This window comes from Plecotus auritus, assembly GCF_963455305.1.
Source record: "Plecotus auritus genome assembly, chromosome: 6".
Lineage (NCBI taxonomy): Eukaryota > Metazoa > Chordata > Mammalia > Chiroptera > Vespertilionidae > Plecotus > Plecotus auritus.
The window spans coordinates 76,150,275-76,168,317 of record NC_137773.1 but is presented as its reverse complement, the minus strand read 5'-3'; the positions used below and the strand labels follow the sequence as shown (position 1 = coordinate 76,168,317).

The following is an 18,043-nucleotide window of genomic DNA, read 5'->3' as shown; positions in this document are numbered from 1 at the left end:
CTAATCAAGGTATTTTTTTACAGTAAGAAGGAGAGAATGATTATTGGATAAGCAATTAACAATTATCTACAATGGTCTAGATTTTTTTGTTGATGCTATTACAGATGTCCATTTCTCCCTCCCATTGCTCCCCTCCCCCCAGCCAGCCACCCACCTTCACCCCATTGTTTTCTGTGTCCATGGGCTATGCAAATACTATGTTCTTTGGCTCTTCTCTTCCAGTCACCCTTCCCCTCCTCCCCTCTAAGATATGCCTCTGGTCCTATTTTTTTCATCAGTTTATTTTGTTAATTAGTTTCCACATGTAAGTGAGATCATATGGTATTTGCCTTTCTCTGACTGGTTTACTGGTATTTTGCTTAGCATCATAATCTCCAGATCCATCCCTGCTATTGCAAAGGGTAAGAGTTCCTTCTCTGTTACATTTACACAGTGGAATACTGCAATAGTCTAGATTTAAGAAATAGGATAGAAGGAATAGAACAAGACCTAGCTACTTAAAATTCCTGAAACAGATAAAAAAATTCTTTCAGAAGTTAGCAGAAATGAGTTATGAATTTTAATGAACGTTTAAAAATAATTCCACCTTTTTAAACTTAGAAAACATGTTTAGGTGTTAAATTGACAAATTAACTCAGTAAATATTTGTGCCAATGACATTAGTATATCATTGTACTAGGTCCTATGAGAGATATAAAACATGATACTCCCTGCCTTCAAGAAACTTCTACATAACTCTTTGTATAATACTTTCTACTTTATAAAACTCTTTCACAGGCACAAATATTTGGAAATCATAACTCTTTACAGAAGAAATTCTTATCTGATAAATAGTAGGCCCTCTAAATCCCTACCTATACCTCTCTGGCTTTTTAAGACTTTAATGTTCTAGGGCAGAGTTCAGATGCAGGAATCTGCATTCCTTTGCATTCCAAAGGTGGAAGAAAGTCCTACCCAGTGTAATTAGGGCAATTTGGAAGTGCTCGAGAATTATCAACCTCCCATCTCAGCATCCCTTATGCAATATTATACAGAAACTATTTTGCCCCTCACATGGGATAACTTTGAGGCATGTATTTCATACTATTTCCCTGAATTTTCCAGTGGGATTACACTCCAGTCATTACTAGTGGCAGCTGGCTTAGTAAGGCACCCTTTATTTACTGCCTTCCCTTCTTTGTCTCACGTCCCCACCTCCTACAGGTGTTTCCTGAATCCTCCAGATAAACTACCTGCACTCAAATCCTTGTCTCAGGGTTATAGTGGGCATTTCCACTAGGTCAGTGGTCGGCAAACTCAGTCAACAGAGCCAAATATCAACAGTACAACGACTGAAATTTCTTTTGAGAGCCAAATTTTTTAAACTTAAACTTCTAACGCCACTTCTTCAAAATAAACTCGTTTAGGCCGCGGTATTTTGTGGAAGAGCCACACTCAAGGGGCCAAAGAGCCGCATGTGGCTCGCGAGCCGCAGTTTGCCGAACACATACCCACCCCTCAGCTATGTGTCAGTTCAATGGGTGGGCACATGATTCAAGCCAAGCCAATCCGAATTCTTCCCAGGCAATTTTGTTCAACCTGGAAAAGGGAGAAAAGAGACCTCTCCTCTCTTTTTAAAAAAATTTCCCCATTATTGTATTTCTAGTAGAACAGTGCCTGGCACAAAGTGGGAACTTACTAAATATTTGTAGACTATTCAATTAACACAATTCCTACAACTTTTTTGCTGCTAACCCACATTTATGATAAGACATTAATTTTTAAATGTATGAAATACTCTTGTTACAGTATATCATAGTGTCACAGCATCGTCTGTAGTAGTTAAGAACATGGACTCAGGAGCCAGATGCTTGAGAATTAACTCTGCCACATGCCAGTTGTTAAACTGTGCTTGTTATTTGTCTGTTGTCTCTCAGCTCTTTTCTCCTTCTCCTCTCTCCTCTGTGTCGCAAGGGTACTGGAATCCTAAAAGAGACATTTCCCAGATTCACTTGCCAGTTGGTGTCACATTCAGTTCTACTAATGGGAGATTAAAAGGCAAGAGGAGGATAGAAGGCGTTTTTCTTCTTCAGGCTCCAGAAGCCTCAGCAGCACTGTGCTTCTCTACTCTGGCTCTAGTAGTGGGGGGCCTGCTGAAGTCAGCTGGCTTCCTGCAAAGTAGCCGCAGAAATAGTTCTAATCCTGCAACAGTTATGTTCCAAAAGCTCAGAAGGACAGCATTTTGGATAACACTACTTTCTCTTGTTCCCCCAGTGCTAGAATAGTAGCTCTTCTGGTAGTTACCTCTGGATAGCAATACCTCCCCCACCACTTCTTGCTCCTCCAGCCCTTCTGTAAGGATTCCCTCAATAATAGAAGTAATATTCCCTCTGAAATAACCAAAATGGTTTTTCTTTTCCTGACTGGATACTGACTGATAATGTGACCATGGGCAAGTAATTTATTCTCTTTGCTTCTGTGACTTCCTCTATAATATGAAATAGTATATCTATCTCATTAGCATTATTAGGAGGATAAAATGGGCTAATATTTTTAGAGCACTTAGAACAGTGCCTGGCACAAAGCAGACACTATGTTTGTTAAATGGTATTGTTTGACTCTTGTTAATGCAAATGGCATTAGCAATATAATTTTTAAGATCTAAGGTCTTGCTCCATATACCATCCCTTTGTACAACCTGCCCCATAATCTTCCCTTGCTTATCACTATCACTTCCCTACTTATCATGCCTGTCTATCCTTTGCTCAGCTCTTCTGTCATAAAACAGCATGTATGTTTTTCAGTGTCTTTCTCTCACTTGCTTTAGACAAAGTAGACATTTTGGAGGTCAGTAGAATTAAATGTTTTTATGAATATTATATTATAGGATGCTGCAGTGGTGAGAGGGGTATGCAGGGTGAGAAGCAACACTGGAAGTGGAAGACAATCCTATGTAATAAAAGCCTAATATGCTAAGTGTCCGACTGTTCGACCAGTCCCTATGATGGGCATTGACCACCAGGGGGCAGATGCTCCGACCGGTAGATTAGCTTGCTGTTGGGGTCTGGCGGGACTGAGCAAGACAGGCCAGACACACCCTGGAACCCTCCACGGCCTGGCCCTGATCGCGCACCGGTGGGGTCCCTTGGCCTGGCCTGTACCCTCTCCCAATCTGGGACCCCTCAGGCGATGTCAGAGCCGGTTTCAGCCTGATCCCCACAGGCCAGGCTGAGGGACCCCTCTGGTGCACAAAATCTGTGCACCAGGCCTCTAGTAAGTTGTATTAGAACCTGAAGATGAATCTAGAACAGGGGTGGGCAAACTTTTTGACTCGAGGGCCACAATGGGTTCTTAAACTGGACCGGAGGGCCGGAACAAAAGCATGGATGGAGTGTTTGTGTGAACTAATATAAATTCAAAGTAAAGGAACGGAGGGGAGAGCAAGAGAACCCTCCGCTCTTTCGGCTCTGCGGGCCGGATAGAACAGCTGAACGGGCCGGATCCGGCCCGTGGGCCGTAGTTTGCCCACGGCTGATCTAGAACCATAGTGGGATGTCAGGGACCTCATGTAGGAGAAAAGCTTGAGAAATAGATTCTTTTGGTTAAATTGCATCTACACTAAGAGTATCTTACACTTGTATGGAGTTATTTCATTGACTTCAGTTTTGAGATATTGAAAATATACTTGTTTTTGATCTCATACTCAGCAGGGAGAGCAGACTTAGATTCTAGGGCTACATTTACTCCATTACCAAGATCCTAAAGACAAGGCCCTCCCCCCAAAGAAAAAACAATCACCCAAAGTAGGAATGAGATAGGCTTAGAGATTACTGAATAGACAGGATTCTGCTGTCATTGTCCAGAGAATTTGTTTCAGAAATTCCTAGAATTTCTGTTGAAGTTTAACAAAGTAAACTTACTGTCCTTTAACCTTTCAGCTTGTCCTCCAAGGTGTAAATACTTCTCTGTCTTTATTTATTAGTCCAATCTTCAATTATGCATAAGTGTATTTTTTAGTCTAATAGAATTTAGGTTTTAAATATAGGTAGATATTTTTTAAGTACATCTGAAAATGTCATATTGTTTGTGAACATATTTTTAAATACAATGAAACTGCTAAGCATTGTGACAAAATTTAGAGAATAAAGTATAAATATGTCATGAGTGTTTATACCAGAATTTGCAATTTTCAGTCATTACCAAATTTTAAACTGTCATTAGCTAGATAGAAAATCAGCAGAGTGACATCATGTCACCTAAGGCCTATCCTCTGGTAGGCCCAGCCAAATCATTAGTGCCAGGACACTTTTCTTTAGTCCCCAATGTTCAATTCAGGAATTCATACCAGTACATAAAGATAGCACTAGCAAGCACAACAACATTGTTCTGCATGTCCTTCCTTCCCTCCGCTTTAACTGTAGACATAGAGCCTTCCTCAGCCCAAGAAGTAACCCGCTTTTACAAGTGGAGTGAGCAAACATGTTCTGATCTTCACGCTAAACTGGTAGTTCCGAAATACTATCCCCAACAAGGAAGTGCATCACTTACACCAGAAGGTAGCCAGCACGCATTCTCTGCTAAGATTGAAGTAGAAATTTACTCACTTGAAGCAGTCGGCCCTGGGCCCACTTGCAAGTGAAATCTGACTGAAATGACTGCTTGCAGAATGGACCAGATCTTATAATTTCCTTTATTAGATTCCATGTTTCAAGACTTGGAGAAATGATCTCTCTGTTGCTACCTCACTTGTATGGTCAGCTGTATCCACTGCTTGGAACTCTTCATCGGACCTAACATCCCAGTTATCCTCAATAACACAGAATTTCTGAGGATATTAGAAAAATATTTGCAAGAAGTAATCCTTGCAGTTTCCTTCTCAGAGACTGAGTACCAATGTGAAAGGCTTGGGAATTTCATATTGAAGTTTTATCAGTCGTTAATCTTAGCTATAGAGGGAGCACATTTGCTTGCAGTTGCTGATAACTTACAGAGCACATGTGCACCTTTACCTCGCACCCTCGTAGAAGATGCGTTGCAGAAGTAGGAAGTCTCAATGTTTGATAAGGTAACTATATTTGTTAACAGGATAGATGATATGGCCAAGAGAGGGTCATGATAACTATTTCCAGGCAGTCAAGTCTCTTTATCCTCATTCACAAGGGTTGGTTATGCTCTATCATAACCAGCAGTTAACTAGTAATTTCCACTCTGTCACAGCCCCATCACTTGCCATTATGCCTTCCGCCTTATCAACTGTTCTTTGTGATCTTGCTAAGAATAACCCTCAAATGTGCCTGGAATTGTTTTCTGTATCAAAATGCTTCTTCTTTCCTGAAATTGACTTAGTTGCTGGCTGTCAGCAACAGTTTTACAGGATGAGGAGAGAAGTGGCAAACACAGCCCAGTTCAGGAAAATCAGAGAAGATATACTAGTACTTACTGCATTCTGAGCAGAGTACATATGTGGCTATCTGAGGAAACATGCAGTTTGGCTGCCGGTCACACTCCTCAAGGGAGTTACTCGCTCTATAGGAAGAGCTTCTGGAGAATGGCCCAAAAGAGGGAAATGGTGATACAAAGACTTTAAATATGTGCCATTAGAGTTCTCAGGTCATAGGCTTGAGTTTGAACCTGATCTCAACAATATCATTTCAAAGCAATTATTGAAGACAGGAACTGGTAGATCTATGAGTACAATGCAGAAGCTTATAGCATGAAGCATAACAAAAAGATGACTCAACTTTTTAAAAATAGGTAAGTTATACTCACTTCCTCTCGAATGATTCCATTATTTTCAGAATCATATTGTATTCTTCGGCTTTCATTGTTAAGGGCTAAATTGTTCTTGACTATTTTGAATGCAGTGCTCTGCAAGTGAAAAAATGTCATAGCCTTAAAAAAACAACCAGCATACACATTTTTAAGAGTGTGTGTGTGAACTTAGGTTTTCATTTTTCTTGGGTAGATGCCTAGAAGTGGAATCTCCTAGTGGGTAAATGTATATTTAAATTTTGAGAGACTACCAAACTGTTTTCTATAGTAACTATCATTTTACCTTACCACTAGAGATGTATGTGTTCCAATTTTACCACATCTTCAACAATACTTGCTTTTTTCTTTTTGATTATGGCCATCCTAGTGGGCACTAAGTGGCATCTTATTGCTTATTAGGGTTTTTTAATTAGCGTTTCCCTAATGATTAGTGATGTTGGATGAATTTTCATATGCTTAGTAGCCATTAGTCATTGGTTTTTTTAGCACAGGCTAATTTAAGACTTGTATCCTATGAATATGAGGATAAATTTTTGCACATGCACATATCTAAATATAAATATGAATAAATTTTTGCACATATCTAAATATAAATTTTTGCACACCGCAAAGTATATTATGCTAGGCATATTACAACTTAATACACATTATTACTTTTATCACTTTCTGAACAATGAAAGACCCTTATAACAACTCCACTTATCCCTCTTATCTTTTGTACTGTTGTTATATATTCCATTTTCACATTATAAAAACCCACAGGACATTATTATTATTGCTATTTTAAACAAATAATACTCTTAAATTGTACATACTTACTGTTCTTTTTCTCTTTCTTAGGATTTAGGACCATTTTCCTTAAGCAATAACTTCTCTCAGCTTTTGTTTTTCTCAAAACATCTGTATTTTACCTTAATTCTTGAGAGCTTTTCCCCTGGATATAGACCTTGAGGTTAGCATTTCTTTTCTTCAGTAATTTAAAGATGTCATTCTATGGTCTTCTGGATTTCCTAGTTCTGTTGAACAATTAGAATTCAGACTTAGTGTTGCTTTTAAAGTTTACTATGTCTTTTCCCTCTGGTTCCTAAGATTTTCTGTCTTTAGTTTTCAAATTTTTTATTATGACACACTCCAGATAATCTTTTCTACTAGAGCATATTTGATCTTTCCCTTGTTAGGCAGAATCAACCCCTCTAGTAGGTAGAAGGATAAGGGGATGATTATCTCAAAACAGTGAGAGATTGAGCTGTATGTATCCAGGCTGGGTTATAAAGTTTTAGTAAGATCCAGTTCACCTCTGGCTCATTCCTATTCCTCAGACATTGTCACATGGGTTTTTTGTTTTTACTTTCAATTTTTTAAAATTACTGATAGTATTACAGATGTCCCCCATTCTACCCTCCCCCTGCTTCCACCCAGCCTCCCTGCTTCCTCACTCCACCCAGCCCCTGCCTTACCCCAGGCCTTCACCATACTATTGTCTGCCTGTGTCACACTGGCTTTTTTTTTTTTTTTTTTTTAACATTTTTATTTATTTCACAGAGGAAAGGAGAGAGAGCGCGAGAGCGAGAGCGAGAGCGAGAGCGAGAGAGAGAAACAATGATGATAATCATTGGTCGGCTGCCTCCTGCACACCCCCTATTAGGGTTCAAGCCCGCAACCCCAGCATGTGTCCTTGACTGGAATCGAACCTGGGACCCTTTAGTCCACAAGCTGACGCTCTATCCATTGAGCCAAACCAGCTAGGGCTGTCACACTGGATTTGATTGAGGTCTTGGCAATCTCTGTCACCTTAGCCCTGAGAAAATTCATTCTGCCTTTTGGGGGTTTGAAGCTTATCTCTCCACAGCTTCAAAATACAGCAAACGTTTTCAGCAAGAGACCAATGATGTGCTTTTGGCAGACCCTCTCACTCCAGCCAGACTTTTGTCTACAAAGTTCGACAAAACCCTCGATTTCACTTTGTCTTTTAGAGGATTCTGACACAATTCTCTAGCCTCTCATACCACCTGAGAATTCAACCTATCTGTGTGGAAAATAGATCATTATATACATTTATGTGGCCTCTAGTTTCCAACTGATTGTGTTAACGCCACATAATTGCTAAAAACTTAGTAGATTCTCTTTCCCTTTATAAAAGTCCTTATACTTGGGCCTAGTCAGATTGATTCTTGTACCTAAAATGTACAAATTGTTCCTCCAGATAATCAACATACCTATGAAGCGCCCTTCCCTGTCTGAAATTTTATTTTATTACTATTTTTTAAATATATATTTTATTGATTTTTTACAGAGAGGAAGGGAGAAGGATAGAGAGCCAGAAACATCAATGAGAGAGAAACATCGATCAGCTGCCTCCTGCACACTCCCCACTGGGGATGTGCCCGCAACCAAGGTACATGCCCCTGACCGGAATTGAACCCGGGACCCTTCAGTCAGCAGGCCAATGCTCTATCCACTGAGCCAAACCGGTTAGGGCCTGAAATTTTAGTTTGGATTATTTTCTGATTGCTTCAATGTAACTTCAATGTATTTTAAAACATGAATTTTGCAATCTGTCCAACCCTCCCCCTACCCCCGCCCTGCCCCAATTGTGGCAGTGGAGGCTTTTAGAAAGTAAATAACTTTTTTGGCTGACATTTAGTTCATAATGATTCATAAAACCTAGTTAACTTTTTTTGTGTTTTTTTTTTTTTAAATATATTTTTATTGATTTCAGAGATGAAGGGAGAGAGAGAGAGAAACATCAATGATGAGAGAGAATCATTGATCGGCTGCCTCCTGCATGCCCCACACTGGGGATCGAGCCCACAACCCAGGCATGTGCCCTGACTGGGAATCAAACCATGACCTCCTCCTGATTCATAGGTCGATGCTCAACCACTGAACCACGCTGGCCAGGCAGTTAACGTTTTTTGAAGAAAAACAAAATAACATTGCTTACTTTTTTTTTATTATTATTATTGAAAAAGCTACCAGTGGGATGAGAGGTTTTTTACTTTTTCTTAACCTGTAATTTTCATTTATTCAAAAATACATTTTTTTAACTATATCACTAAGTTGAAACTCTAAAGTGAATATGCAGTTAGCCCTCAAGACCAGGGATCTCCCCCTAAGTGGATGTGCCTGTTTGATAATTCAGTGTGCTTATCCTACTCTTCTCACTGTCTTTGAAACAACTTGAAAATATTAAGATTCATCTTTGAGAAGCTATTATATGTGCAGAGTAATGGTTTCAGTTTTTTATATTAACTATGCAACTTGCGAGAACAATATTTATGTGCAACTAATCTTACATAGAGTATACTACATTTTGGCTAACTATATGAGTTAATAATTATTGAGAATTTATTTACTGCTCTGTGGTGGTGGTGGTGGGGTTATCAAATCCTATCTAATAAAAGAGTAATATGCAAATTGACCGTCACTTCAACACACAATATGGCCGCCACTGTGGGGTCAAAGATGGCTGCCTCCATGTGGACACAAGATGGCCGCCACAAGATGGCTGGCAGGGGAGGGCAGTTGTGGGTGATCAGGCCAGCAGGAGAGGGCAGTTTGGAGGGCCCAGGCCTGCAAGGGAGGGCAGTTAGGGGTGACTGGGCCAGCAGAGAAGGGCAGTTGGGGGTGACCAGGCCTGCAGGGGAGGGCAGTTAGGGGTGACCGGGCTGGCAGAGGAGGGCAGTTAGGGGTGACCAGGCTGGCAGGGGAGGGCAGTTAGGGGTGACCAGGCCAGCAGGGGAGGGCAGTTAGGGGCAAACAGGCTGGCAGGTGAGCAGTTAGGCGTCAATAAGGCTGGCAGGGGAGTGGTTAGGGGGTGATCAGGCTGGCAGGCAGAAGTGGTTAGGTGCAATCAGGCACGCAGGCAGGCGAGTGGTTGGGAGCCAGTAGTCCTGGATTGTGAGAGGGATGTCCGAGGTGGGATCAGGCCTAATGGGCAGTTGGACATCCCTCAAGTGGTCCCAGATTGGAGAGGGTGCAGGCTGGGCTGAGGGACGCACTCCCCCTACCCCCATGCATGAATTTCGTGCACTGGGCCTCTAATATATATATATATATATATATATATATATATATATATATATATATATTATTCTCTTTCATTCAGGATTTTGCTATCTGGTTTTATTATCAGACTAGAAGCCCAGTGCATGAAATTCGTACACTGCGGTGGTGGGGGGGGGGCTGTCCCTCAGCCCAGCCTGTACCCTCTCCAATCTGGACCCCTCGGGAAATGTCCGACTGTTGGGATCGGGCCTAAACAGGCAGGTGGACATCCCTCTCACAATACGGGACTGCTGGCTCCTAACTGCTTGCCTGCCTGCCTGCCTGATTGCCCCTAAACGCTTCTGCCTGCCAGCCTGATCACCCCCTAACCGCTCCCCTGCTGGTCTGATTAACACCAAACTGCTCCCCTGCCAGCCCGATCATCCCCAACTGCCCTCCCCTTCTGGCCTGATCTCGCCCCCAACTGCCCTCCCCTGCTGGCCTGGTTGCCCCGAACTGCCCTCCCCTGCTGGCCTGATCTTGCCCCCAACTGCCCTTCCCTGCCAGCCTGATTGCCCCTAACTGCCTCTTCCTGCCTGATCACCCCTAACTGCCCTCCCCTGATGGCCTGATCTCGCCCCCAACTGCCCGCCTCTGCTGGCCAATTTGGTTCTGATTGGTTGGTTTCTATGCCAGTCGGCATCAAAAGCTCCGCCTCCTAGACAGCCATTGGCTCCTCACAGTTCACCCAGATTTGGTTCTGACTGGTTGGTTTCTATGCCAGTCAGTGTCTTGGGGCCTATCAATGGGGCCTGATCAGAGGTGGAGGCCTGGAGAGAAATGGAGGTGTGGCTGCTGGCTAGGCTGGGAAAGAAAGAGAGAGGCAAGTGCTGATCAACAGCTGCCACAGAGGCTATGGCTCAGACCCTGCTTCTCTCTTCAGGCCTCTCTCCGGGCCTGATTCCCAGCCCCCTCAGCAGTCAGTGCTGGGTTGCCTCCCATCGCTGACTGCAGGACTGACTTCCGGTTGGTCGAGCCTCTGGTCGTTGTGGATGTGATGGACGCAGGGTTTTTATAAATTAGGATTATGAAAAGTTCAAATTCTTAAGGTAACTGACTGAATAAGTGATAGGAATTTCAATAGCTAGCAAAACCCAGATCATTTATTTCTACACAATCCTGCCAGATTGACACTGCTATGGATGAATTCCAGTTTACAGAATAGCTACTTACACTTATAGGATAGGGGACCTACTTTGGAAACAGCTTCAAGCCTAATTCATAATTATTTTATTGCTAAATACTTAATGCTGAACTCTGGCAAAGTTTGGCAAATAAAGTGCTATATTGGTATCATTTAGGAAGGGGAAAACTCTGGTAAGATCATTTTATTAGAAGACTAAGGTAACAGAGCAATATTGTATATATAAAGATTGGTCTATATAGTTCATTACATTTGGATAGCTATAAACTTTTATGTAATTAAATACTGTTGTGAAGTAGCGGGGTTCACAACTAATTGGTGTTCATAACCAAAGAATTTCCTAGAACCCAAGTTATCTTATAAAATTTTAATTATAATCTCTTGACCACCTAATTATTACAAAAGTTAAAATATGTATTTTCCCACATTATGATTACATATTCACAGAATTATAGAATCATAAATTTAAAAGTTGAATGGCACTAGATTCCCCAAAATGTAATTTTATAATTTCTTAATCAAAAGCCTAGAAATATTAAGCTATTCAAAATCACAAGCCCTTGCTAAATTTTGATTTATACTTTTAAAAAATGAAGAGCAATCACTTCCCTCTTTATCATCTTTAGAAAGATGCATTTTAATAAAAATAAACTTTGAAAATTATTTTAGAATATATGAAACTGATGTGTTCCTGAAAAGAAATGGTTCTGAAGTTGAGTTTTAGAAATACAATCTTATTTTCCCATTTAGAACTATAACTAGGTTCGAAACACAATGAGAAACACCTTTAGTATTACCTCTTTATAGGAATTTCAGTTCTCTGCTAGTCATTAGTATGCCAGGTAATTCATAATAGTGAACTAGGCTTCTTGTGTATTTAATCCATCTTTTCAGAACTACATTTGGGATTAGATTTTGTTGTTTGTTCTACCAGATTCTGTATATAATTTTTATTTTTAAAAAGGGTGTTCTATAACCAACAACTGTCTATATCACACTTAGACCTTACTTCACTTTTCACTTCACTGTGCTTCTCAATGTTATTTCTAGGTCAGGAAGTACAGCATGAGAGTGAAGTCTTGGCATCAACGGTAAAAGTAGATTAAATATAGAAATGTTTTCCTGTTCTCTGCTGTGATGGAGTAAAGAATGAATGTAAATTGGCTGGGTTGGCTTCACCTGTAGGTTGTAAGGGAAGGATCTATCCCAGGCCTTTCTCTTTAGCTTGTAGATGGCCACCTTCTCATTGTCTTTTCACATAATCTTAACCTCTATGGCTGTATCTGTGCTAAATTTTTCCCTATTTATAAGGACACCAGTTATATTAGATTCAGGATGACCTCATCTTAATTAACTACATCTGCAATGAACTTAATTCTCCAATAAGGTCAGTTCCAATTGTGCTATAAAAACACACAAAAATTCAAATTGACTAAATCATTCTACATTAAGTAGCAATAAGCAGCTCACTAATGCATTACATTTTTCAAATTTATTTTCAAATTCAGAAACATTAAATACATGCATAATGTGAAACTAATATGTGTTTCCAGGGAAAATACATTTTAAAGAACCTAGTTTTTCTTTAGTAAATCTAGATGAACAGTTGCTGGTTCCGAGTTTCTATTATGATTACTGATTACCAACGAAGCTGGAGCACACAGGCCCCCAAAATACCAGCGAACTTACTGAGAAAAATAAGACTATTCAAAATCTGTCAAAACCAACTGTCAGGGCAACATATGGGCCAATACGGAAAAACAGCATTCAAAACGAAATGCAGTACAGAAACAGCACACTGTCAAACTTGTGGCACTAGAAAGCGCCAAGTTAGGTCGCTTGGTGGCTCGCACTAGCCATGACACGAGGTTAACCCAGGCTTGGAGGAGGTCTGTAAAATGCAGCTGTACGGTTTGGTGAGTGTGCAATTGGGGTGGGGGCACCATCTATGCTGCTTTTAAGGGACTCTCTAATGGAGCTTTTATATTAAAAACTTAAAAAACACACTATCACATTAGGGACGAGACAGGGAATAACAAGGTGACAGCTGGGCCAGCCGAAGGTGCGGAGCTCACCAGGACCTCCTCGCCGCGCCGCGCCGCGCTCGGGTGGTCGCGCCCTAGCCTAGCGGCCGCCGCCGCCGGGAACCCCGGCCAGGAGAGCGGGGTGGGGCCTGGGGAGAGGCGCCCGCCTCCGCCCCTTCGGAATCCTTAGGCGCCCTTGTTTATCTCTCGGTATTTGACACCCGAGACAAAGGGGGAAGGGAGGGAGGAAGCTTCCGAGGGAAAGTCCGCCGGCGGAAAGCGCCTTACTTTTTAGATCGGTTTGTAACACCCCTCGGGAGGCGGGCACAGCTGTCCTCCCGCGCCCTTGCCCAGGTTCCCCGCCAGCTCTCGTCTTCCTGGAGTTGCACTCCAACCTGCGCGACCACGGGCGGAGCTGGGCAACCAGTCCGCAGGGCAAGCGCCTCAGTCTTCCCCCCAATTATCCTTCCGACGGGGCAGAGGGGCTCTAGACCTGGAAAGCGGTCGGAGCAGGGGCAGGGCAGGCTGCTAGTTACCTCAGCGACCGCAAAGCGAGTCGCCGCCGCCAGCCTTTGCCAACGACCCCCAGGCTTGCGACTCGGTATTTTTAAATCTGGCGGGGCTTTCCCTTTCGGGCCAACCGCTCCCCCCAGTTTACTGCCCTAGCCAGTCAGCGTCAGGCCCGCCATTTTTCAAACCCTCTTCCCGCCGCCAATCAGCATCGAGCAGTACATTCCTCCCCTGACCGGTTCTAACGGGTCTGGGAGTTAACGACCTGGGCGACCCACCGAACCTGCTAGGCTGGGGATGAGGGGACGGGCTCGGCGAGATTCCGACCAATAGGAAACCTCCGCTGGGAAGGGGCGGGGCTCCCACGAGTTTGAATAATAACCAGGCCCAATCACAGAGGCGGGGTGTGGCCTGCGGTGCAGCTCGTCAAGTTGCGGTGGCGCGGAGAACTCTGCAAAACAAGAGGCTGAGGATTGGCTTAGCGATAAACCAGTTCACGCCGGAGTCCAGCGAGGGAGCGTCTCGGTCGGACCCGGCCGCTCGGCGGGACTCTGAGGAAAACCTACCACCAGGCAAGAATCCCCTCTGCGCCCCTGGGGTGTGTGGGCCTGCTGTTCCCTCCCCTCAGCCTTCTAGCCGGCCTGGACGCTGTGGCCCTGGGGGTTCTCCGAGGCGCGCGGAATCTCGGGTGCGGGCCGCTGAGGGCCAGGGGCTGTGTTGGGCGGGCGGGAAGCTCGTCCTCGCTCGGTTCCGGGAGTTTTTTAAAATGTCGGCCGCGAGACAACTTTGAGTGGGGCTCGCGATGTGGAAGTCGGAGGACATTTCTGTCAGTAAAGGGGTTTCGAGGGCGCCCGCTGCGTTCGCTTCCTGCGCCCGGGCCCGGAGCGGGCGTCGTCGTCGTCGGCGTCTCCGGCCTCCGGGAGGGACGTAGTCGGTCGCGCGGTTGGGACGGCTTGGGTCGGGCCGCGGAGGACCGTGTACGCGGAAGCGGTGTCGCCGCGGCCCCAGGGCGGGTGGGCCGGCGGGGCAGTCTGGTCGGGCGGCCGCTCTCGCGAGGCGGGACGCGGGCGGGCGGGCGCGGATTTGGGCGGGAAGCCGAACGCCGCCGGCGCCCACCCCCTGGCTTTCGCTCGGCTAGGTGGACGCCGTCTGTCATCATGGGTAAAGGAGACCCCAACAAGCCGCGGGGCAAGATGTCCTCGTATGCCTTCTTCGTGCAAACCTGCCGGGAAGAGCACAAGAAGAAACACCCCGACTCTTCCGTCAATTTTTCCGAATTCTCCAAGAAATGTTCGGAGAGATGGAAGGTGAGTCGGGAATACAGACGAACCAAGAGTTTTCAGGTGTGTTTGGGGACCAGGACATTAAGCAGGCAATTGACTTGTAACTTTCAGCTCTCTGTCCTGATGACTGGCTCGAATATTCTGTTAGAGTTTTAGGCAGATTACTTTAGGTTTTTGCTTAAGAGCACTAACTAGAGCAAAATGCTGTTAGCTAAGGAAAATGTGGCCGTCTTTGGAATGTGAATAGCTTACAATTTTGCTGTGTTTTTAACTGCTCTCATCATGCTCACAGACCATGTCTGCAAAGGAAAAGTCAAAGTTCGAAGATATGGCAAAGAGTGACAAAGCTCGCTATGACCGGGAGATGAAAAATTATGTTCCCCCCAAAGGTGACAAGAAAGGAAAGAAAAAAGATCCCAATGCTCCTAAAAGGCCTCCGTGAGTTTTTTGTTTCTGTTTTTTTACATCGCTCAAATTGCCCCTAGATTTTTCAGTTTATTAACTCTGTTACTTCCTTTCAGATCTGCCTTCTTCCTGTTTTGCTCTGAACATCGCCCAAAGATCAAAAGTGAACACCCTGGTTTATCCATTGGGGATACTGCAAAAAAATTGGGTGAAATGTGGTCTGAACAATCAGCCAAAGATAAGCAGCCATATGAACAAAAAGCAGCTAAGCTAAAGGAGAAATATGAAAAGGTACACTTTTTAAAGCCAGGGTTAAAATTAGGTAGATATTTTCTAAAGTATGTTAGAAGTAGATAGGAAGTGGTAGAAAGTTGGGAAGTGTAGATAATCATGTATTAATAGCTGTCAGCTGTGCTTTGTACAACTTGGGCAGAACAAACTAATTGAGAAATCTCTCTTTTGACTGAAATCAGTGTTGTGGCCCTGGTAGGTTCCTGCATAGAGACTCATTTGTGGTTATATAGGCGGCCTCTTAGTTTGAAAAAGTGGAGGGCCAAATGTACTTTATGTAGATACATCAAAAATGTGAAGTTGTGGAGGGGGCGCTAAGTGAGGTAAATGGATGTTAGTAGTCAAAGTATTGACATTGATCTAATGCCTCCCCATAGTTTTACATCATAAGCTTCTTAAAACCTAGAGGGAACAAATGCTGTCAAAAATAATTTTTTAGACAGTTGCCAGGGTTATTGGTCAATAATCTTAGATTGTTTACACGCAGTGGTTTTCAGTTGAGAAATGACACCGGATGTTGATTTTCTTTCTTGACAATATTTCAGGATATTGCTGCATACCGTGCCAAGGGCAAAAGTGAAGTGGGAAAGAAGGGCCCTGGCAGGCCAACTGGCTCAAAGAAGAAAAACGAACCAGAAGATGAGGAGGAGGAGGAAGAGGAAGATGATGATGATGAAGAGGAGGATGAAGATGAAGAATAAAGGCTGTCCTGTAATGATGTGTGCGGAGTATGTGTGTGTGCTCTCAGGCAATTGTTTTGCTAAGAATGTGAATTCAAGTGCAGCTCAATATTAGCTTCAGTATAAAAACTGTACAGATTTTTGTATAGCTGATAAGATTCTTTGTAGAGAAAATACTTTTATAAAAAATGCAGGTTGTAGCTTTTTGAGGGGCTACTACATACAGTTAGATTTTAAGGCTTCTGATGTTAAATGTTTCTAAATATTTAATGGTTTCTTTAATTTCTTGTGTATGGTAGCACAGCAAACTCATAGGAATTAGTATCAATAGTAAGTTTTGGGTTTTCTAGAGTGTTGCATTTTGTTTTTTTAAAAAAATTTTGTAATAAAATTATGTATATTATTTCTATTGTCTTTGTCTTAATATGCTAAATTAACTTTCACTTTACAAATACTTAGGGTCTGGAATCCTGTCAACTTTTTTTGTATTTCTGCCTCATCGTTCTTACACACACCTGAGTTAGTAAAGTGTTTGGTTAAAAGAAAGTCAGATACACCCAAATCATCTACAAAGTGTTCTTTAAAAATCAGATCTGGAATTTAAAGAACTTTAAAATTGTATGCAGTTTACAAAATGAATTTTTTTTGACATTTCTATCCTTTTATTAGCTAATTTGTCCACAACTCAGGGTTAATTTTTTTTTAACAGTTTATCTTGAAGGCAACATTATTAATACGAAGCAGAGGAACTAGTACAGTGAATCCATACCTATAAACACATTTTAAAACATTAGTAAAAGGTTTTAACAATTTCTGATAATGAACTACTCAAGTTAAGAGTACCGGGGTGAATTTTGAGTTAAATCTTTTAAAAATTAGTGTGGTCTTAAGCTTTAGAATTCTGGGTAACCTAAGAAAGCAATTGATAATGAATATTGTGATCTATAACAAATTTGACCAAGTTTCACTAGGATTTATACAAGGGAAAGAAGATTTTTGAGAAATGTCCATTTGAGGAAGCAGTTGTTTATATTTGAATTTAGGTATCTTGAATAGTTATCAGGCTATTAGTGAAAGCTGACGATCTGTTAGCTAAATAATGTTAATTTTATAATTAAACCTGACAATCCTGGTTTCCTATCAAGTTTTAAAATAGAAGCCAAAATTCATATCCAACCATGGGAGCCTTGGTTGTCATGCTGTATGTGGAATCAATATTTGGTAAGGATTATTTCATAAAATACTAAGTTTTAATTAGAAGTGAGGCATTAGTATAGTGACCAGAGCAAATGGACTCAAGTAAAACCAAACCTCTTTATAACTGCCCAATAGTAATCCTAATGGTTACAGATTTAAATGTGGATTTTTGGTGATCATAGAATGAAATCTGATTTTATATTTTAAAAAATATTTTTTCTTGTTAGGTGACTTAATACTAAAAAATTGCTAATACTGTATATTTTAGAGACATCCCTAGGTCTGGATCCCAGTTCCCCAGTTCTACCAAATATTGGCTGCATGAACTTTACCTCTGAGCTTGCTTCTCCCCATTTGTAATTTGGGATTAATACCTACTTCTCAGGGTTTTAATGATTAAATGAGAATGTTATAAAGTATTTTTTTAAAAAAAAATACATAGAAGAAATGTTTAGGAGTTTTTAAAATTGAACTACAGTAAAAGTCTTGTTTCCTTAATATTTTCGAAATCTATAGTTAGGTCAATGAGTCGGACTTAACAGGTTCCTTGTTACCTTTTTGTTGTAATCTTTCTTTTGAGGAGCTTTTGTGCCTGCTTTCATTGTGTTCTATATAAGATAATGTTTCCAAGTTAAGAATGAGTTGATCAAGAGCTGCTCCAAAATAAGCTCAGGGTTTCAGATGAGTCATGTTTTGTATTTTGTAAGGATG

At 42.1% G+C, this 18,043-nt stretch overlaps 1 protein-coding gene across 1 annotated transcript; it reads left to right on the top strand.

The window, feature by feature from the left end:
- Nucleotides 1-5,498: 5,498 nt before the first annotated feature.
- HMGB2 (high mobility group box 2) lies at nucleotides 5,499-16,538 on the top strand. Its single transcript, XM_080676107.1, has 6 exons — nucleotides 5,499-5,733; nucleotides 13,874-14,048; nucleotides 14,615-14,783; nucleotides 15,052-15,197; nucleotides 15,281-15,455; nucleotides 16,001-16,538. The coding sequence occupies exons 3-6, from the start codon at nucleotides 14,634-14,636 to the stop codon at nucleotides 16,154-16,156; spliced, it is 627 nt and encodes a 208-aa protein (XP_080532233.1). The 5' UTR covers nucleotides 5,499-5,733; nucleotides 13,874-14,048; nucleotides 14,615-14,633; the 3' UTR covers nucleotides 16,157-16,538.
- The last annotated feature ends 1,505 nt before the right edge of the window (nucleotides 16,539-18,043 follow it).